General features: G+C 37.9%; 2 protein-coding genes across 5 annotated transcripts; one reads left to right on the forward strand and one right to left on the reverse strand.

The window, feature by feature from the left end:
- Window positions 1-4: 4 nt before the first annotated feature.
- LOC135945298 (putative fatty acyl-CoA reductase CG5065) lies at window positions 5-8885 on the reverse strand. Of its 2 annotated transcripts, none has more exons than XM_065492912.1 (11): window positions 8765-8885; window positions 7086-7174; window positions 5851-5985; window positions 4920-5036; window positions 4062-4313; window positions 3165-3310; window positions 2999-3108; window positions 2102-2294; window positions 1317-1559; window positions 723-980; window positions 5-297 (listed from the first exon to the last, which is right to left on the reverse strand). In XM_065492912.1, the coding sequence occupies exons 3-11, from the start codon at window positions 5935-5937 to the stop codon at window positions 132-134; spliced, it is 1572 nt and encodes a 523-aa protein (XP_065348984.1). In that variant the 5' UTR covers window positions 5938-5985; window positions 7086-7174; window positions 8765-8885; the 3' UTR covers window positions 5-131. The 2 variants fall into 2 exon arrangements, with proteins under 2 accessions (XP_065348984.1, XP_065348976.1); XM_065492904.1 differs by having other exon boundaries at window positions 5851-5997.
- A 52-nt stretch (window positions 8886-8937) lies between these two features.
- Window positions 8938-21194, forward strand: LOC135945282 (putative fatty acyl-CoA reductase CG5065). Of its 3 annotated transcripts, none has more exons than XM_065492875.1 (9): window positions 8938-9025; window positions 16480-16699; window positions 18092-18331; window positions 18390-18544; window positions 18734-18843; window positions 18901-19093; window positions 19191-19430; window positions 19659-19916; window positions 20335-21194. In XM_065492875.1, exons 1-9 carry the CDS (start codon window positions 9006-9008, stop codon window positions 20501-20503), a joined length of 1605 nt encoding a protein of 534 aa, XP_065348947.1. In that variant the 5' UTR covers window positions 8938-9005; the 3' UTR covers window positions 20504-21194. The 3 variants fall into 3 exon arrangements, with proteins under 3 accessions (XP_065348947.1, XP_065348964.1, XP_065348955.1); XM_065492892.1 differs by lacking the exon at window positions 8938-9025 and adding an exon at window positions 12340-12495; XM_065492883.1 differs by lacking the exon at window positions 8938-9025 and adding an exon at window positions 15099-15234.
- The last annotated feature ends 1421 nt before the right edge of the window (window positions 21195-22615 follow it).

Below are 22615 nucleotides of genomic sequence, written 5' to 3' on the forward strand. Positions count from 1 at the left end.
AGTTTATTTATTCAAAAATATAACATATATATTAACATTTGTTTAAAAATTAATATGGCTATATAAATGCAAAAATATTAAGAATTACGGTTAGGGAAGACTTGGGTGTTAAGAAATCTATTGTAACAATATCACACTGCACTTTCGCACACGCCAAGTGGTTCTGAAGGGGCCTCGCAGGTCGTGCTGGCAAAAGATTCCTCCTGAGCGAAGTTGAAAAGGCCAAAACTCGAGATGAGCATCCAGAAAAACATTAGCAAGACAAAGACTCGGAATCCTCGGTCCAGCCAGTACAGTCTGAAATAATATCCAGAGGAACATATTTATTTTCGCTAAAAAGTCTTTTTAAACAGAATAAACCAAGCCGTTACGATTAACCATTAAAATTTACAAATCCAGAACAATTTCCAGAACCTAAAAAAATTAATCAGGGATCGGATTGTTTCGTTGAACAGTGTCCAGAAACCGAATTTCAGCTAAATTGGGCCAAAACTATTTTTAAATAAATTATGAAATTTAGGAAATTCGCTGTAACCATTGTATTGCAAATTTTTCACCATCTTACGTGGTTCACATCAAGGCTACACGAATTTTATAGTTTCGTCAATATATATATCCTCAGATCCTAAGAGTTTCCTTGTGAGAAATTACTACCTTTTTTATTTTAAAAAACTAGACTCACAAAATAAATTTCTACTTTTTATGCAAGTGATTTGCCCTACCTGTTCATGTGTCTACGTGCCGCGGGCAGGGTGCTGTTGTCGTCCTTGAGGATGAACTTCCTGATGCCGAGCAGCATGTCTCGCACGTAGGTCTCCCACTGAATTGACTTTACGTCCGTGTTGAAGCATTCGCGCTCGTCCTGCGTCAGCTGCTCGCTGATCTCGACGATTTTTTTATTCGTGAAGTTCCACTCCTTGGTAGTGTAGTACTGAAGCAGGTCCAGCCCGCCTTGCAGCCGCTTCTGGATGTTCACCATGCTGCGGGATTTCAAATTAGTTCATTTTTTCAAATAATGTAGCAATCCACGATACATAAATTTAAAATAATCATAATTTGGAGGAATCAAGCATTATCATCAAGAATTATAGCATTTGCGAACATAAAACTCGCTGACACTCTTAATATTTTGGGGGGAGGGGGGGGGAAGTTGGGCTGTGCCCTTTTGCAGTGCGAAAGAATAATGTAGGCGAACAATTTGACTTTTTAATTAACAATTTAATTTTGAAACCTTGCAGGATAATTAAATTTTAAATAATATCCAAAAATTTTCTTTAAAAAAAAGCTAGTTGTATAAAAAGTAAAAATTATCTTACAAAGGCTTCTGCCGACAGAGGACGGCGAGGCAATCGATCATGTAGGCGGGGATGGTGTGGAAAAAGATGACGCAGAGGTCGTGCGCCAGCTTGGAGTTCTTGATGGAGCCGTCCGGCCACCAAACCCCGCCGCTAAACGGATACTTATAGATGTTCTTGCGTCCAAACTCGATGATCTCGCCCCAGCTGACCGCATTCCGCTCCGTCGTCGTCAGGTTCACCACCAGCGGGCCATGCTCCGGCCTGCAAATCGATATTGGTCAGGGATTTTTAGTTAGGCAACCCGCTGGCGTTTGCTACCCACCCGGTTGCATAATAATTTCGTCTTTGGCCACAATTGAAACTAAAACTGGCAACTTATACTCAATATATGGAAGTAAATGAAGCAGTTTTGGATAGCTGATAAAATTTCCAATTTTTTTACAAACTCATTTTCACCAGTAAGAGGTGAAATAGCTAAAATAAAGCTAGAATTTATGAAAACTATCACAGATAAAATAAAAAAATCTACTTAAAGCCGATCGTTACATTTCTGAATGTGATTTTCCCAAAATACATTTCTTTTGCATGATTTTGGAACTTTCAAGAACTTTTGCAAAAGTTTGAAAATTGAAAATCTTTCGATTCGTCACGCTGAGAAAATTCCAAAATTGCAAAAGGTTCTATTGAAATCTCCTTCTTATTTAATTTGTATTTATAATTGTTCTGCTATTCAAATCCTTAATTTATTCCAATTGCAGAAAATGACGTGCCGATGTCCAAAAATATCGAAATTAATTCGGTACCTGGCGTTGGCGAGGTGCCAGGCGATGACGATGAGTCCGTTGCAAGCCAGGTCGACAGGGATGAGGTCAGCCTTGTAGGCCGGCTTGCAGTGCATGGAGCGCAGAACACCCTTTCCGGCGCCCAGCAGCAGTCCTGTCGGCCCGTTCAGGTTGTCCACGTAGCCAGGAATTGGCTCGTTCAAGGCGGCCGTCACTTTGGAAAAAAAAAATCAAATCTCAGTTTGGTTAAAAACTCAACGGCAGACGCAGCCAGAGAAAATAATGGAAAACAACAATATAATCCAGGTGGATGAAAAACGGAACTTCAGGAGTCGCAAGGTTTATTTTCAGGCTCTATAATTTGGGTTTTTCCGACAGTATTGTCAATGGGCATGAACTTCAGAGAAATTTTAGCAAATATTTGACACTTTAAAAATATGTTTTAAATTTGTTTAACGTTTTTATATAATCGTTGTAATACTGTAATGTTTCTTTGAATGGAGAATAAATCAATAATGATATCAAAAGAAATGGAGAAAAATTACTAAGATAAAGTGGGAATTTTACTATTTTTTGCTTTTAAGGTAAGGAAGCTGAAATTTGAAATATTTTTATCATTTTACAATTTATTTCGACTTAGGAAATTTTTAATCATTATTCATTGGTCTAAGCATGAGTCCATAACTTCCTGCGCGAACAGCATACTATTATTGGAATAAACTTTATATAAATAAATTTACAAACGTTAAGATGTTAACACTACAAAAAGTGTTTCAACACAATTTAATTAAAGTTTTTATTTCCTGGAATGAACGAATCCCGAAAATAGTTAACGGAAGTGCACTGATTTCCCTTTCACCAATTGAAAGTAAACAAAGAGCGCGTGTTAGGTCTGCCGGGCTGATTAATATTGCTCACCAATGGACGGCCGGGCGATCGCGACAGGCATAACTTTGCTCGCGTCGGTGACCAATTTCTCGCAGAGGCTTTTGGAGAAGGCGTACGTGTTTGGCAGATTCCCGATCAGCCTGCAATCGTGATTCACATTAATCGAATGCGTGCGGAAGGCCAATATGGTGCTTACTTCGGAGTGATCAGCTGGACGAGGTCATCCTGCAGCCAGTCGATGCACTGGAACAGCTTTTCCGGCTCGAACGGCGCCTCGTACGGCTCCTCGCCTAGCACGTCGCGGTCGCAGTGGCAGTAAGACGTCGACACGTACACCAGCGACTGCGATTTCATTGTCCCAATCAAAGTTAATTAAGATTCTTTTCGAATTATTAGGCTGAATTTCTTCGTACTTTTGCGAAAATTCGTTTTTCTATTTATTTTAATTTGAAAATTTAAAAAAATCGCAACTTATTCAAACCTCCCAAGGACATACTCTTAGGATTCAATGATTTAGTTTTGGATTAAACCATTGAATTCCTGTTGCCTTGATGTGGACCATGTACAATAGTGGAAATAATTATCGATTCGACAATTTTAGCAATTTTTGGAGATTTTGAGAAAATTGATTTAAAATCCATTTTTGACGTTCCAGGAAAAAAATTCCCACAAGGGTTACTTCCAGGCTTTGTACGTTTTTAATGTTTAATTGTAAACGAAAAAACCAAGCTGATCAAATCCCTTGACAAAAAAACGCTTTAGTTTTGAAAAAATATCCTAATACAATTGGATAGAATTAACTTTTATCTCGGAACCTTAGAGTTTCCTTGGCATCTTACTTTTTTGGAGACTTTTTTTAAAACTTAATGTCAAGCCAAAATCAAGATCCAAACCCCAAATAAAGAAATTTCTTGCCGCACGAAAAGTAAATGAAAGAAAATTTTCCTTTTCATTATTTTAACAAATGTTTTTGGGTCGAACCATGAAGAAGTCTTTTTTGGTCTGCCCAATTTTTTTTTCATTAGGAGTGTGTTTTTACTAACAATTATTAATAATTAATATATTATGATGAATGAATTGTTCAGACTCTTACCTCGAGTTTTTCTATTTGAGAGCAGAATTCGAGAACCCGTTTGGTGCCCTTGGTGTTGAAGGTAAGCGCGTACTTGAGGGTCATGTCGAACCTCACGCACGCAGCGCAGTGGAAGAAGACGCTGACGCTGGCCAGCACCTCAGCCCTGAGATCAGGGTCCTTGAGGCCGAGTCCGTCCTCGGACACGTCGCCAGCCACCACGCGCAACTTCGAGAATGCTTCTGGACGCATCTTGCGAACCTCGTCGAAGATCTTGCAACACATTAGTTGAAGAGGAAAATATAAAATAATTGGCAATGACAATAAATTAAACCAGTCTTCATCCTCATTGCAAAATTGTTGTTTTAATTTCTCGACTATACTTTCGACGTCATCCATAGTACGTCCTAATCGTGAGTAAACAATTAAAATCAATACAATATATAATGTAATGTCACAACTTAAATTACATAGCCTCAAGTGATCGCCTATTTCAAAAATAAAATAATGGTTCTGGTTAAGTTTCAAACTGGGGCCTGGAATGGTTGCATTGCATTCGAATTTCCATCACTCTGCTTTATTCCACGTGATTAATTTATTAACTTTAGAGTGGAACGTAACACTTCATTAATTTCTTTTTATTGCGCCTATTTGTAATTTCTCTATAGTGTGTTACATGATAAATCTTGAAAGAGAACAACAAAATTCCCATCCCTTCACAGTTCTTTTGTAGTGCAATTTTTAATGCGATTATTAAAACTGCGGCAAATGAAGACGCTGGGTTAGTTATTTACGTGCAGTACCTTCTTGATGATCTGGATTTTTGTGCAGTTAAACGTGGCCAATGCATAATGAATAAATTTAAAAATGAATCCTCACCGGGTTGCTGAGGAGTGTGTCGAGTCGGCTTCGTGGCTGTTGGCCCCTCTTGGCACGCATCAGCAGGTAGATGCACTCCACCTCTGGGCATGACCGCAGCAGCTTTTCCAACAGAATCTGAAAATTTTCCAATGCATTTTCGCGTTAGATAATTTTTGCAGAAAACAAGCGGGGGCTAGATGTGCGGTAAAATTGGTTCACGCTGCGCAGATCCAAGATGGCGTCTGAATGTGGGAAACAAAAAGCTCTCTTTGGATTGCCGTACGAGAGTCAAGAGTTTGTTTTTACAATTCAAAAAACACAATTAGTACAAATAATGCAAATTTTGTCACAATATTGACGAAAACGTATTGGTTCTTTGCGCGCATTTTCCGTTTTTTCGCGCCATACTCCACCGGACGCCATACCTGCACGTCGCACGAATCTGGCTCTTGCTGGCGGAAAATCTTTTTAACGTGTTTTTAATCTTTTTAATCATGCAAAAAATCCAATTTTGAGCATTTCGAGTCACTAAACTAACCACTTTTTTGCCATCTCTGACATTGGGTAGCCAGTAATAGATCTCCGAACTGTTCAAATACCTCCCATTGCTTTGACACTCCTGAGTTTGTCTTAACAATGCGAGCCAACGGGCTGTTCAAGGGGAAAAGGGATTTAAATTTACTTTCTGGCGAAATAAGTCTTGATCTTTAATAAGGAAACTGTGCTTGCCGTTTGATTTGCATGCAAACCTTATTCTTAGAGCTGATTTTCTCGAAAATTTAAACAGCAAACTGGGAAATTTTAAGCTCTTTCCCAATTTTTGAACAGCATTTCAAGTAAAATAAAAAAACACTAAAGATTTCCAGTACATTGCAGCCTTACTTAAAGTCTAATTCAATCACGACTTACGTAAGAGTACTAAAGGTTAGTTCTTCTAAAAAATTTATACCTTTCCCATGAAACCAGTGGCGCCGGTGATAAATAGGGTTCGACCCTGGTAGAATTCGGCGAGGCTTGGGTACTTTGGCGGCTGCATGGCTGCTGATGTGCTGTGCCGATCGTTCCTCTCGCTCTGCGCCCTCGACTGAAAACAATTCTTGAAACATCGTGTAACGAGTAATTGTAATCACTATAAGTCATTATTTGTGTCCGACCAGACGCGCAGTCGCATTGCACACACCAGCCTAGAAAAGCTTACGCACTGTTTGCATAGATCAAGATCAAGAATCAAGAAGTAGATCTGACAACAGTTAGAACAGGTGACTTGCGACTAAATCGAAAAATTACACTACATACGCGCAGGGACATTTAACCAATCAAATTCGACACAAATCGGATACTAGATAATACAATTCTAAAAATATAGTTTTTATAGGATTTTTTGGTTTAAGTAACGTTTATGATAGGAGGATGACGTTGGGTAGTTTTTGCTATTCTCATGGTAATAATCCGAGGTTTAGAGTTAAAAATTTTAGCTAAACATGAAAAAGTCGAATAATCATGTTTTTCGAGTTTTGGAGAGAAATTTGTTTTGGAGAGAAAAAAATGAGAGCACTCTGAAATTTTCACACAAGTTTTGTATTGTGTTTAGCTATGGGAAAAATTTTGAGCGCATTTTTGAAATTCCAAAATCAGCTCGTTTCCAAAATATAAATTCAGTAGTGACCTTTGATCATAACTTAGGACATAGAGTTTGGTGTTGCTTCGAACGGGCTTGGCGAGAGAAGTTCAAAAGCACGCCATATTTTTGAAGATGATGTCTCAAAGTTTTCCAAAATTGTCCCGTAAAAACGCTAATAATAGAAATATAGTCGAATATTTCCATGACGAAATCTCATATAGAAATAGTTTCTGGTGTAAATTTCCTAAATTTTGTTGAGTCTTTTAATTGGCCTTATGCCAATTTTGTCCTCTGACCCATCCTAATTAAAATGGAAAATTCAAATGTATTTCTGAGCAGAATGAGAACAATAAGACAAATTTCTTGACAAAGGTTGGGAATGGTCGCTTGCAGCGATTTGCAATAACCACGAAATCACCCCGGCAACCATTCCGTTACTTCACAATCAGCATGCGTAAGACTAATTGTTCTGTGGGGTTTCATCCCAAGAAATGACGCATTATAGGTGGCAATTAATTTTCTTCTCTTATTAAGATTCGAAATAAATGCTAATTTGAATATACCTTCGGAAGTCGGTGTGGAGAAGCTGGGCAACGGGTGACGAGTGAGCCGGGCTTGGGATGCAGCTCTTATTTCTGGCGCTGTCCCCTCCCTGCAATTCGAATGCACACATGGCTCATACAAATCGAATGCATCAGCAACACCAATATTGAGTCTCTTTTCTCGTCACTCTCGGCAAACACAATTGCGAGCCAGCGAAAGCAGCTTTGTCCTGACAAAAGCACTTGCATCACTTTGATTGTAATAATAAAATAAAAATATTCATCGGGAGAAAATGATAAAAATCGAAAGGAGAAGAATTGTGACGATCCCATAATCAATTGAATTTTTTTAATTCTGCTCTAAACTAAGATTTGCCGATTGCATTTTACCCTTCCTTTGAACTGTCATAAAAAATACTGTAACTTTATGTGAAGCCACCAAAAGTGAAATTCTGAACGCCTGTTCATATTGTTTATTGGTTTAAGGTTGAAATAAATTGTTCAAAAATAACACAAAAAAATTATAACAAAAAATATCCTTCCGAGATTTGTATTTGGGCTAGCGCCAGAGATCAAAAGTGAAATGGACAGTGTTCGGTTGCGATCGGGGCTTTGTTCCTTGAAATTTGAAGCCAAGGCGGTTTCTCGCGGCGCTAATTTGCAGTCAGCCCGCGAGTGCACCCTACATCGCCAAAGCTGGCTTTCGAGCGCGTGCCAATCGCGCGTTCACATCTCCTCGCTTTCAAATTTTCTACATTCAATCCACTAATGAATGAACAGCAAAATTCGCAATTGCATTTATTTCATTTGGTATTTGGAGCAACGGTTCTTTTAGAGCCACAATTCACACGCTCAAATTAAATTAATTTTTGAAGGCGCAGGACTAAAACGTTTTTGAAGAAAAAATGTTTTATTACACAATATTTTGTAAATTATAAAAAAAAAATATGTTTTAAAGGGTGGTTTTCAACTCTATTATATATTTTATTCTAAAATATGAAAAATTTCCAATAAATGGAGAACGATTTTTTTTAAATAGAGATCTATAGTTAGACAGCTTTTGAAATTCTTGAGAATTTTTCTTTAGAGAAATAGAATCATCTGGAATGCGCTCTATTTTTTTAGTTGTAATTAAATTAAGCTTCTTCGGTGTATAACAAGCTGTTTATCTCTCCATATATACTTCCATAGAAATATTCTGCTGCATTTAATGTCAACTAATTTTTTCTGTAGGAAACTTTTAAATTATTTGTGTTAAACTTAAATTTAATGAACAGATGATAGAGTCTGAATATTTATGATATATTTTTTAAAGATAAAAATTCAAATCATTCTTATCAGCTTTTAGATAAAATTGTGTTTTCAATTTCCCACTGTATTATTCTTGCTCTTTAGTCAAATACATTAAATTAAAAGCAAGAAACGGCAAACAGTACTAGCGAAAAAAATGGTAAATGCAAAAAATCAAACATCGATTATGAAAAACCGGAATATAAAGCTAGCTAGTATCACCCCTCAGAAGATTCCCAAGCAATCAATCTCTACGCGCAGCTAGATAATCCCGTACAACCAGTTTTTCTTGTTTCCTCTCAGCCAATTACAAGAGTGCTTTATTGACAAAGGGATTTCTGATGACGAAGAAATAACCGCGAACAATTAAAGGCGTGCAACAAAATAAAAAAAGAGGATGAGTGACTCACGTGTCATGAAGTGCTGGTGCTCGAGTGCGGCTGCTTCTCAGGTGTCGGCTCGGCACCCTGGCCTCAGGTCACTTTCTCCGCGCGCTCACCCTGCGACCGGCGCCTCCCACGCGCGCACCCTGCCTCCTCTCCCGCCCACCCACCTTTGCCGCTTGCTGCCTTATTGAGCGAGGATTGCAGCGAGAAGAAGGAAGCAGTACGTCCAAAGGAAGAAAAGCAGAGTTCTGGTCCAAAGCGAGGCATGGGCAACGAAGGCTCAGGGTACGTACCTTCCGTCAGTCAGTCAGGCACGCGCGACCTGCATTGAATTACCGCCTTGCCACGGTGAAACTTCATTTCGCGTGCGCCGCACGTGCCACCCAAACTTTGGCTCGGACACTTGCAATGATAGTTGTTACCACACTCCTATTTCCGTTTGCATTTGCATAACATCTTTACCGGAATGTTTGGTCCTCTTTGATAAGGAAGGAAAGTGAAATTCAAACTGAAGGCGCTATTCGGTTTCTTTTGCTTTAGTTTTGGAAATGTTTTTTTATATTCAAATTTCTAACGAGTGGGTCGTTTTTTATTGTTTTATTCAAAAAATTCAAACAAACTTTATATTCTATTTTTTAGCGTTTGGGAACATTATAGGTGCTCGAGGATTTTTAAAATCTACAATACAATTTTAAACTGATTTTAATTCAATTTACCTATTTGAATAAGCTCTTATTAAAGTTCTGCATGTATTTATTAATTGCAAGGAAAAGACTCCATTTATTTCAAGCTCATGGAAGGCCTCAGATTTTGTTAAGTAAATCCGAATTTTGAAATAATAACTATCCGAAAAAATCTGCTCTCTGAAGGTGCAGGAAAAAACATGAATACTTCTTGACTTAATATGATGTGAAAATTCCATCCCTATTTTCATTCATGTTAGGACAAGAGAAAATATATATTTGTTATTTTACAATTTGCCTCAATTCTTAAACGAGTTGTAAAACTAACCTGGACAAGAGCCCAAGAATTTCAGTTAATATTGTTTATTTTAGAACAATGAATAAATTGCTCCATAGTTAGTTAAAACAGCACCTTGTTCTGGTCATTTATTGGCTGTGACAATTTAGGATGACAAAATAAAATCATTTGTGTCTACAACAGTCTAATATTTTGACTAAGTTATAAATAATCACTATAAGCTCCTACTGGTCTACATGTTTTTTTAATTTGTATATGTCCGGTTAGAGAGAATTCTTTTTTCATATGAACATAAACGAGAATTAGTAATCTGACGCTTCAAGACCGGTTTTCAAGTTCAACTTGTTGATCATTACGGGCCAACAGGGCAACTTTGTTCCATATTATGTAGTAATATTTATTTTGCTATTTTTAAAATACCCTTTGAACGTTGAATTTCTGTATTTTTCAGAGTTTAAACGGATAAACTTTTTTTAAATTTTAAACATGGCCAGCCGTAATATTCCCTCGATCATAAAAAATTTTCAAATTCAGTTAAGGATAAAATTAAAACGATTGACCTCCACCGGTGGCTTAATTTCATTCGACACAGAAATGAATGTGTGTTAGTCTTGAATAATAATAAGAGCAGAATATTCAACTATTAGTATCGTTTTTGCTCGGCCAGAACCACTGTTAATGAGTAGTGGAAACGCGAGACTGCGTTTGCGGCAGCGTGTGTGCACGCAAAGAGGTTAACGACGACGTGCGCAAGGCAATATCGGCGTTTAATCGCCGGTCGCTGTGCGATTAACACGACAATACGCGCGGCGAAATTTAATCCAGTCTTTTCTCCGCGCCGCTTCTTTGTGAGTGTGTGTGTTGCTCTCACTGCACAGCATTGTTTCCCAGAAGTAATCATGCGGCGACTCACACTCGAGGCGAGCGCTTGGGCGAGGATACTTACATTACTTACAGCTTCACTCGGGATTTTCCACTGACATAACTGAATGATTGGGAAATGAACTAGAAACAACGCAGTATTATAACGACGTGTGATGTAAATGACTACAGTAAAACAAAAATTCAAATTAGAATACAATTTACATTTTTGATCTGAACACAATTTTCATAAAAATTCAAGTAAAGAAATTTAATGATTGAAAAATTAAAAGCTGTATTTTTTTGTTTTAAATGGCATTGATTTATTTATATAAATGTACAATCTCATGATTAGGACACCAGTTGGAGCCGAAACATGTCGATAATAAATCAAATCTCAACTTTGGACCATCAGGATCATTTTCCTCTAGTGAAAATTTTACATAATTAAAATTTTAAGTAAAATTCAGATTTAAAAAGGCACTCTCCCAGTCTATATTCCTAAATTCATGCAATCCATTCTGCTGATTCTGATTCGAGTTTCTTCGTGAACGATCTTGGCACTAAATTTATTCTCTTTTGCACAGAAAATTATAATAAACTCAAAAGCAGCTTTTAAAAATGTCCCAAATATATGCTAAATTATTTGTCACCTCTGCAAAGGTTGACCAGAACTGGAAGTCGGTCTGTTTCACAAATAGACACGTCTTCCATGCTTTCCACTGTTTAACTTGTAAAAAACAAACAACTGTGACGAATGGCTGTAAATTGTATCAACTGCGTGAATTGCTTAATGCACTTTACCATTTCTTCAATTTCTTGAATTAAGCCGCCAATATAAAATTGTTTTAATTATTTTTTATACATATGATGTACACTTTCTTGTAAAATATATTTCATCTTTTCAATTTTTAAAAAATTAGTTTAAAATTTTGTATATAGGCTTATTCCAGGTGCGCATAATTGCCTAGAGTCGTGATTAAGGCTAACAAGAGAAATCCTTGGGTTCTTTTAAAACAATATCAAGAGCTCTCGTTTGCATACGTTATTGAAACAGAAGCAATGATCAGCGGGAAATCGCAATTGTCACTTTGTAAACGCTTTTTCTTTGCTTAGTAAAGAGATATGCAATATTTGTTCGCAATTTTCCACGTTACGCGCCCCGCTGGAGAAAGCAATTAGTCTTTGTGACATACTGTTGCCCAGATGGCAACAAATTAAACTTTTTAACTGCTAGAAAGTGCACTCAATTGGTGATAAAAATTTTCACTGGCCGCAATTAGTCATCACGAAATTGCAGTCGATCACTTTATTGCTCTCTGGTGATTTATGATAAGGAACATTTTTTCTTCATTAACTCGTCAGTGATGCTCAAGTTGCGAATTTCTTCCTGAAATTAAAATCGTCCAAGCATTAGATTTTTAGATAGAGAATAATTATAAGGAGTTTACGGCTATTAAAGATTTCCCCTTTTAAGATTAAGTGATAAAAACATATATTTTTTAAATTCTTTAAAACAGGCTCATATGCAGTAAAAGATTCAGCGAGTGGCCCAAATTTGAATTAGCTCTATTAAAATAAAATATTATTTGATCTTCTAGTTTTTTCCTTTTAAATGTGATTGCTAATTTCTTAGTGTTAATTTTAATTAAATTATTATTTGATGCTTTCGAGCGCAGAATTATCAGAACTGCAAGGAAGCAGCGCTCTCTGGTGTTAAGTTTTCGAGCTCTGAAGTCTAGCGAAACTGGGAGTGCAGCAGCGGGAATGGAGAGTGAAAGTTAGATAGCGCCGCGGCGAAGGCCGCTGCCTAGAAATCCACGCAGATCCACCAAACCGCTCGGCAGAATCATACTGCCTAAGAAAACAGGTTTATTCATTCATTCGTACACGTGCAAGCAACCGGCAGCCAGGTGAGCTTTTCCTGTTTTTCTTCCAGAAATTAAATTTCTTAACTGAAGCAACTAAATTGACAATAAAATTAATATTAGCTGAAATTTGACCTCGACAAGGTGGCCATTAAATATACGGACGCACGCAAATTTCTAGGAATATTAGGCCTAAGGTTTAATAATTATAACATCAAAAAATAATACCAGATTGCTTCAGTTTTAGTTGCTAGTCGGTGCAAAATTTGCATCCGACACAAGACACGCGATTGGCTGACTTTGCTTTAAATAAATATTCAAGTGAGTAAGCAATTTAAAAAGAACATTTGAGACTGTAAGAAGCTTTAAAGGTTTAAATCAGGTCAATGGAGATTTATTTAACTTACTCAAATTAAATATTCTGATTCCCCTTGATATAATCAAAAATTTCTTTGGAAAAAAACTAATTTTGTAATTTTAGTGCGAAATTTTCCGTTTCAAGGAATGTGTGCATTAGAGGAGTCGGTTATTATGTCATTTATCCGTTTCTTTGGAAAGCGAGTTTGCAGCGCGTAACTCTCCGCTTTGTATGGTGAAAGTTCAGTCTCGCGCGCACGCACGTTTGCGTAACGATTAATACTGCGTTCATACATAAAATGAATTTAGGAATGCGTCGAATTCCCGTCTTCAAGATCGTCTGTAGACGGGAAAATTGCAAAACACGACCTTGTCAACTATTTTAGGGCTGCAATCTGAATTAATTGAATCTTGTCACCAAGGCCGGACCAAAGTACGATCTTAATATTAGTCTCATTTTTAAGCGTTTCCTTAATTCTTGCAAAAGATGGCTAGCGAGACACAAAATAGGCGAAAATTCAATTCAAACGAATGCCAAACTCATTTTGGCCAGCATTTAGCTAATTACGTGTTATCCTTGGTGGTCTTAATAAATTATTTAAATTTCAGACGTACGTGTTTAGCCAAATTTAATTAAATTGAATTATATTGGTTCCTGAGTCACTTTTTAAAAGCTGCAGGTGCCAATTCAATTAAATGAGCATGAAATTAATGTAGAAATACGGAGAGTTAATGACTTTGAGCATGATATGTGTGTGGCATCCAAAATATATATTCTGCTGGAAATGGTGGTTTTGGCGGAGAAAGCGATTTAGCAAAAAGCGCGATTGTGATTGGATTTGTGAAGACGTGTGCGTAACTTTGTCATGCTCAAATGACCCGCTAATCAGCCGCGGGCGAAATTTACTCTTCAGCAAAAAAGCACCAACAAAGATGCCATTTTTAGAAAGGCATTCCTTTTGTCAGATCGTTGTTTTCTCTCCCAAGCAAAACGGAAATTTTCGGAGCTAATAATAACTTTACAGTATCTTGTATAATTTGGATTTATTTATAGATATTTGGACGAAAAATACCGATTAAAATCTTTTATATTCACGCTGTTCAGTCTATTCAACGGTATATCACTCGTTAAAAAAAAATAAATCAATTTATTTCAATAATTTGAAACGTTTAGTGGCGATTAAAATTTACGATGAACGTTTAGTAAAAGCAAACAAGCCACTAATTTAAGCTGCACACATTCTTTTCTGACTAGAAAATAAAAAAATTGATGGCGAATCTTTTGAAATAAATTATGTTTGATGTTGCGAAAGAAACCACGACAAAAATTATACATTTCTTGAAGGAAACTAGAAATCATAACTGATGCTTCTCAATTCAATTCGCAAAATATTCAACGTTGTTTATTTCCTTTTCCACGATTGAAACGCGAATTTAATGTAGCATTTCCGTGTGCAAATTTATTTGTTTGCTCAAGGCAGCTTTCGTTTGATAAAACTTTCTTGCTTATGCGATTGATTCAGGATCCAGTGCAACTGCGTTTGCTCCACTTGAGTGCAATTAGAAATCTGCATTTTTTCTCCTCGCAGTTCTTCCGCGACCAATTAGTTCAAAGCAGCGTCGATTACATATACAATTACGTTTCAAAAGGCAATCCTCGGAAGACAATTTTAGCTGCGTTCATCATCTCAAATAGGAGATAAATATGTTTGCTTTCTTCTCTCTCAAAATTGGTTACAACGACTATACAAATAGTGTAAAATGGAAAATATTTGCCCGCACGTCACACTTGTGAAGAGCGTGAATATTTGATTTCAGCCAAAACGATTGTCATTAGAAATGTTTGTTCATCGTTAAAAAGGAATGAAAAAATTTAAAACGTAAAATTAACGAAAAATCAAACAAAATTTTGACTCTTGCTTCAATTTTTCGCATTACATCTTTGATATTTTCTACAAATATTTAAAGGACTGTCGAGACAGGTTTAGCTAGAATTTTAGAGACATACGAACTTTGACAGTTATAGCTTGGTGTCGGCTTTCTTTTCGTGGTGAAAATGTGACCTTTCCATTAAGCAATGATCGTTTCGCACACAGGCCCAGACAAAAAAGCAATGACTGATTTTAGGCTCAATTTCAAGTTTGAGATGCCCAACAAGTAAGTCTGGAGTCTGGATGCAAAACTTGTTTGCGAATTCAGCTAGGTCATCAATTAAAAGAGCACAAAGAGGAACTCAGCTTTCGATTCGCGCGCAGCGTCAGTCGGTCTATCCCTCCTCGGCACGCTCAAAGAGCCAGTTCCGCGTCAGTCGGTGCGTTAAATTTCTTCTCGGCACTCAATCAGATTCAGTTTCGCTGCGAGAGTGACACAAGTGCATCTGGACTCGTGCTTTACCCAATTTTTTTCGTGTAGGATGGCAAACGAGAGGTAACCATTTATTTAATTTCATATGTTTTTATTTATTTTTTATTACTGCTCGTCATTGTTCGCAATTGTTAATTTACTCTTTGTTTTTACTCCTTTTTTAATTTTTAAAAACCCCAATTAAACAATTATAACGAAATCATGCTGCGGGTATAGTACACATTGTTCATTGTGACAGACTTTCACATTTGTTTGAGATTGATTGTGATTCATTTTTCACGCTGGCCGAAAATTAATCGCGTCTTGTCAGCCTATTCGAGTCGCGGCCGTTCGCAATGCCGGCGCCGGCACGTACGCGGCGCAAGAGATGAAACTAGTTTTCGGGAGGCGATGATAATGACCCAATTTTGCAACTGATACATATCTTTGATTAAACCCTATGATGAACACATGGTTACACCGTGGATATATGCGCTTGCGGCTCCCCTTCCTCGCAGCGCGGATTAAATCATAAATCTCTTCTCTGCGATAAATTATATCTCACCTGCAAAATGAAAACACTTCCTCTCGTTTGTCCTGGTCATGTTCCGGTGAACACCAAATTTTAATTGAGATAAAGCGGGTCGCGGTTTAGAGGCTAGGATAACCATATTTTTATTTTGCAACGTCATTTCCCGGTTTTAATCTTTTATGAAATTCGACCATTTTTTAACAAAGATTTTTAACAGGAGAAAATGCAGCAATTTTTCTACCTGATGATTTCTAAACACGCAACAGTAGAGTTTAATTCTAAAAAAAAAACGAAATTGTTGCTTCTACGAAACGCAGGAAAAGTCTGGAAGGAAATTCAGGCTCAGGTTGCTGTAGAAAGGGATTTTTGCACACACTTCTACTTCTAAATTTTTTTATTAGATTCCTCACGGTTTTATTCTAATTGGCCACATGCGCGGAGAAATCATTTTTTTCTTGATTATAATTTAAAAATAAGTTTTGAATGTTTTATCTTCCCTATGATTTCATGAAAATTAAATTTGAAACTCGCACTTACCCCAGAAATCGTTCAAAGCAACGCAAACCATTTCAGAAAATCTAAAAATGAACGTAACAGATTTATTTTGAATTATATTTTTTTTAATTATTCTTTCATTATGTAATAGTATTCTTTTGCTCGAAATAATTTGATTTAATTTGAATACTCTCCCCGTAAATTTAAATTTTTATTTCACAAAAAAATGTATTTGCCTCAATTATTTCCACTGTAAATATTTAAAAAAAAAATCCATTAAACATTATGTTTATTTTTTGCAGGATGTCGCCGCTGAACGGGCTGGACCCGTCGATGAACCGAGTGTCGGCATTGATGAAGGGCAAGAGCTTTTTCGTGACCGGGGGCACCGGCTTCCTCGGCAAGGTGCTGGTGGAGAAGATGCTGCGCGACTGCGGCGAGCTGGACACCATCTACCTGCTGGTGCGGCCCAAGAAGGGCAAGGAGCCCAGCGCGCGCGTCAACGAGCTCTTCGACTCGCCGGTGAGGCACCAAAAACGGCTTTGGCCTTGCTTTGCTGCCATTGGGTTTATGACCGCAGAAACGCGGAAAAAAATATAATTATTTGTGTCGTTTGTCGAAGTTGCTCGAGCGTATCTTCATCTTTGGAAGTCTTACGCAGGAAAGAGCCAAGGTCGAGACAAAAAGCGTGTGGTTCTTTTCTATCTCTTGGCCCGTGAGTTGCGGGATTCCCTTCCAGCTGCAGTTGCAGTCTGTCGAAACGGTTGCGCAACTCGCGTATGTAACAATTCTTGAGAGAAAATTCAAAATGCACAGCGGCGCTGGAGACTTTCTAAAGTGCATTGAATGCAACGTTATCTCGAGATGAGCATTACGCAAGCAACCGCATGCCAGGCAAACTGGTTCATGCACCTGATTTTCCCTGCGGCGCGGCGAGAGTCGCGCGATCCAAACCAATTGAAACGTGAAATTACTTCTTGAAAGTCTCCAGGCACAGTTATTAATAGCTAACAGCGGAAAAAACTAGGTTGATTTTTTTTAAAAGCAATTTCAAAACACGTAGAGCCACAATTAGTAGCAATTTGAAGCTGACTTAGATTAAAATAATTTTCTTAACAAATTTTAAGCAATAAATTAATATTACCTTGGCTTGTTTTCGTCGAGAAAAACGTTAGCAATCTTGTGAAAGCAAGGAAATTAAATTCTAATGTGCTGTTCTCATCACGCATTCCTAGTCACATATGAGAATAAATAAAGCATATTTTGATCAGGCGAAGAAAGTTTGAGGTGCACTTTTAACGAATTGTGGTGCGTCATTATTTGGTAACGCCGACACAGCACTTCTCATTCTGCTTGACGAATTAGAAATGAAGAAATCTGCTGGCCGGACCAGGCAGGCAGCCACTGACCCCTTTTTTACGCAGCGTCGGCAATCAGCTATGCAAAAAAATAGGCACGTGTTTATTGTTCGCTCTTGTCAGTAAATAATGAGAATAAGTTAATCTACATCTCTTACTACTTCAGAAAAAAATTAATTAAAAATCTTGGGTTGGAGACCTTTTTCCATCCATTAATATTATTTTTTATCATTTCATCTTTAATTAAAATTTTTAACTTTAAGTCCCCAGGATTTTAGGGCTTGACTGAAACCCCTATGCAAAATCTACAGACGCCTCACTGTCGACTGAGAATTTATGCCGGCGGCTGACATGGCTAACAAAGCTTTAAAAGTGAAATGTCTACGTGCATAACGGCTCACACGGCCAGAGACCAATTTTTCCTCCAGCACTTCTCGATTTTTTTAACTTTTTGAGCGGCGCGGCAGGCGGCTAAACACGCGATCCTAGCTGAGACCTCTACATATATTATGCCACGTTACGACTTTTCAAATAAAAAATAACATTATAATTGTAGCTCTTTGAGAAGCTGCGTACAACGCGTCCGGAGGCGCGGAAGCAACTGGTGGCGATCGCGGGCGACGTGGTCGAAAAGGACCTGGGAATCAGCCCCGCGGACCGCGCCCTCCTCATCGAGCGCGTCAACATCATCTACCACTGCGCGGCGACGGTGCGCTTTGACGAGCCCCTGAGGAAGGCCATCATGCTCAACACCAGGGGCACCAAGCTGGTCGTCGACCTGGCTGAGGAGTGCAAGGTGCGCCAACTGAGTCAAAATCAAAGTTCGATTTTTATATTTTAATGTTTGCTCGTAGAACCTGGACCTGCTGGTGTACGTGTCGACCGCCTACTGCCACCTCAAGGAGGCCCTGCTGCAGGAGAAGATCTACGATCCTCCCGCCGACCCGCACAAAATCATCAAGTGCTGCGAGTACATGGAGGAGAAGATCGTCGAACAGATGACCAAGAGGTTCGAAAAATCGGAAACATCAATTTTTTTAAAATATACTATTTAAATTGTAAAAGAGACACTTTTTTCAAGTGTGCTTCAAAAGAAAACATTTTTCAGCACGATTTTTTTGGAAACTGAATGTTTTTTGACGATTGTTATAAAATTTTGACTTTAAATTTTGCATAATTTTTTATTTTGATTTTTAAGAATCCTAATGGACGCACCCAACACCTACGCTTACACAAAAGCTCTCGCTGAAGGCCTGGTCTCGGAGAAGATGGACAAAATTCCGTCCATCATCCTTCGGCCGTCAGTCAGTGAGTGTTCTCACAATTCAAAATTCAACTCGGATTTTTATACAATTTTTCCCCTAGTCATTCCAATCTGGAAGGAGCCGATCGCAGGCTGGACAGACAACATCAACGGCCCGACGGGCATCCTGATCGCCGCCGGCAAAGGTGTCCTGCGCACCATGTGGTGCAAGTCCAACACATACGCTGACTTTGTCCCGGTCGACATCGTGGCAAACGCCATATTGCTCTCCACTTGGAATTACGTCGGAAGAAAGTGAGAGGATATTTTAATTATTTGTAAACATTTAAAATATGAAATTTTAAAATATCAAATTTAAAATATCAAATTTAAAATATGAATTCGTTCTCAGGGACCACGAGAAGCGGGTGTACAACTTGACCTCGAGCGCCGAGTTCAAGGTGACGTGGCAGGAGATCATCGACATCGGCACTTCTCTGGTGGAGAAGGTGCCGCTGAACGGCATGGTTTGGTACCCTGGCGGCTCCATGAAGGACTCCAAGATGATGCACAACATTTGTGTCTTCCTCTATCACACCATTCCCGCTTACTTCTTGGATGCCATCATCGTCCTCGCTGGACACAAACCAATGTGAGCATTAGAAAGTTAAAAAAATAATTGACTATTTCCTCATCAGCCCCCCCCCCCCATAAACAAAAATAGTAAATAATTCGTCACTAATTAAAAAAAATGATTAGGCCTAATGAAACCAAACCAGCTTTTAACGCTGGTGATTTTAACTAATCATAAAAACTCTTTGATTATTCGTCCGATAATTTGACAACATGAGAACAGCCCTTATTTTTTATGTTTTTTTAGTTTGAAGCGCGTTCAGGACCGCATCAGCAAAGGATTCGAGGTGTTTGAGTACTACGCCAACAACCAGTGGGACTTTGTGAGCACCAACATCTTATCGCTGCGCCACGTGGTCAGCGAGACGGAAAAGGACCGCTTCTGCATCCACGGTGACGACCTCGACCTGCACACCTACTTTGAGGCTTGCATCAGGTCGGCCAGGATCTACGTGCTCAAGGAGATGCCCGACACACTGCCTGGAGCCATCAAACACGCCAGAAGGTAAATGATGCCCTCGTCAGAACCATTCTTGGTCATTGTTTAAAAAAAATTAAGTCCGTTCTCATTAACCCTGTGGTTTTATTGGGGGTCAATTTTTTCCCTGAGAACAGGGTTAGAATGTAAAAAGAGACGAAATTTTTGCAATTTGTTCAATTGTTCTTGCATTATTCAAATTTCAGACACGTAATAATGGTTGGGTCGAGTCTTAAGATTTGTTTATAAATGTCTAGTCTTGAATAGGATTCCTGGTTCTGCATATTAAAACATCAATTTAAATGTTATTTTTGAACTCAAAATAGTTTGTAAAAACCACTCTTAAGCTAAAAATTCCACCTTGGCTCTCTTATTGCTTCCAAAATCGATTGAAGGAAGCAATTTCCTGTCCATTTCTCTAACAAATACATGGATCTGTTCGCAGGATGTACTGGCTTGACAAAATCGTGCAGGCTCTGTTCTGGTATTTTGTGATGTACATGATCTACTCCTACTCAACCACCGTGAGCTCGGTGGTGGACTCAGCGTGGGACTCGACCAAGGGCTTCGTCACGCCCAGCATCATGGGCAGCGAGCAAAGCACCCTCAACTAGCTCATAGCAGCTCTATATCTTGCCAAACGTTTTTTTACTATGGTTTCCCACTTTTGAAATCATTCGGATTAACGTCTCTTGTGTGATATGTTCAAGAGGTTAATTGCATTGCTTTCCACTAGAAGAACAAAAAACGGAACAGACCCTCAACTAGCCCCCTTGCCCATAGCAGCTCTATATCTTGCCAAAAGTTTTTTATTATGATTTCCCACTTTTGGAATCATTCTTATTAACGTCTAGCAGCTCTATATCTTGCCAAACGTTTTTTTTTTACCATGGTTTCCCACTTTTGATAAAATTCTGATTAACGTCTCTTGTGTGATATGTTCAAGAGGTTAATCGCATTATTTTTATTCTACTAGAGGAACAAAAAACGAAACAGACGCTCTCTTTTACTCTCAGTTGCACAAGTCAAGGAAAAGCAAAATATTTCTCTCTTTACAAAATGTTTGTCAATAAACTTTTCTTGTGTAGAAGAGGAATTTTAGATTAAGAACAATTCGCAGCGGGTCGCAATTATTTTTCCGCTCTGCGAGATTTGCTCACTCATCTGTGTTTATTTCAAATTATCGTCGGACTGTTTTATAAATATATTTACAATTTTGACACTCTCACATTGACAATTTATGTACGTGTGTAATAATTACCCATAACACGTTATTTCTGCAATAAAAACATTTAAATCAGAAAACGGTTATTTTGTCTTAATAGCGGCGCTTGACGCTTGAAGCGGAGAATGAATTAAATATAGGGAATGCGCTTTAATTGTGTGCGGTCATTAAGGACGGAGAAAGCTGTATATCAGGTCACAATCACTGAACTTAGTTAAAATATTAAATGAAATTGAGATTTAAATCATAGCATGGCTCAGCTTTGGATTAAGTCATAATGTAAAAGCTACATAAGTACAGCTTTGAAAGGTATAATAGTTAAGTAACACGTTCTCGCACTGCACAAATGCCTGTTTCTGCCCCTTCAGGCCTCGGATTATTATTACTTTACCTCCAAAACAACATACATTCCTCAGTATTAGCTGCAGAGAAGTCTGAATCAGCAATCATTGAAAGCGTACGACTTAACTCATTGCTGAGCAACAATCGAAAAGAGGACACGAGTGTCCTGCGAGTGACGAAATCTTTGCCAGCCCTCCACTCGACCTTCCTCAAAAAAATTCACAAGCTCAAAATGCAATCCTTTGTACTGAAAAGTTATTGATTCTTCTGACACGAAAATTCAAGTGGGAAAAAATCCATATTGTACACCTTTCTGACAGACTGAACGATCTTAAGTCAAAATCACTGCAATTTTCTATTTAACAGTGACTCATCGTAAACAATTTTCGTGAGATTTTTAATAAAAGCGAAATTTTCATAGGGCTGTAACTTTTGTTGTGAGTGAAGTAAATTGAAAGTTTTTGTGTTCAAAATGTTCTAAATTAGACGTTCGCCCAACGACTTAGCCGGGTCAACGAACTCCGTACGTCAAAGGTCAAGGTCAAAAGTTAAAAAAATCCATTTAAGGCTGTAATTTGGTGAGTGAAATGGTATATTTTGTCTCTATATTTATTCATGAGTTTCAGTGAGTTTTTTGCCTGATTTAAAAATGCTTTTAATTCACGATGACGTGTTTTGGAGAAATATTTTGTATGGAAATTGAAGTACATCTAATTTTTTAAATTAAAATAAAATAGCCAATATAATATACCTCATACGCGTAGAAATAAAATGTGAAAAAAATGTGGAAAGTTTTCCTTCTTTTTCGACAATTTTAACAACAAAATGACTTGAAAATAAAATCAATTCAGTAAGATTTCCAACATATTTGATGATAACTTGGTAGATAATAAAATTGAGATTTTTAGGCACCTATTTTTGGGGCTGGAACTCATCCCCGACTTCAAGCTTTTTTTATGCGCTCGAGAAAAGATGTTTTTGATACCTATTTATGTTTTTTACATGATAAATTAAAACCTGGAGTCATTTTCGATACATTTTGCACTATTTGTTTATTTTTCATTCTCATTTTGGTCTACTTCTGAAGCTCGAGGAGCGCCGAAAATGTCCGAAGACGGCGAAAATATATATTTTTGTTTGGGGTGAGTGTTTTAAAGGC

This window comes from Cloeon dipterum, chromosome 1 (genome assembly GCF_949628265.1).
Source record: "Cloeon dipterum chromosome 1, ieCloDipt1.1, whole genome shotgun sequence".
NCBI classification, from domain to species: domain Eukaryota; kingdom Metazoa; phylum Arthropoda; class Insecta; order Ephemeroptera; family Baetidae; genus Cloeon; species Cloeon dipterum.

Bases quoted from the DNA above. Each gene is read 5' to 3' on its own strand.
- LOC135945298 (XM_065492912.1), bottom strand. From the start codon at position 5,937: ATGCAGCCGCCAAAGTACCCAAGCCTCGCCGAATTCTACCAGGGTCGA. The intron at 3,311-4,061 runs GTAAGAGTCTGA...ATGAAATCGCAG, and splicing joins CTCAAATAGAAAAACTCGAG to TCGCTGGTGTACGTGTCGAC. The intron at 298-722 runs GTAGGGCAAATC...ATATTATTTCAG, and splicing joins GCACGTAGACACATGAACAG to ACTGTACTGGCTGGACCGAG.
- LOC135945282 (XM_065492875.1), top strand. From the start codon at position 9,006: ATGGGCAACGAAGGCTCAGG. The intron at 16,700-18,091 runs GTGAGGCACCAA...TTATAATTGTAG, and splicing joins ACGAGCTCTTCGACTCGCCG to CTCTTTGAGAAGCTGCGTAC. The intron at 18,545-18,733 runs GTTCGAAAAATC...TTGATTTTTAAG, and splicing joins GTCGAACAGATGACCAAGAG to AATCCTAATGGACGCACCCA.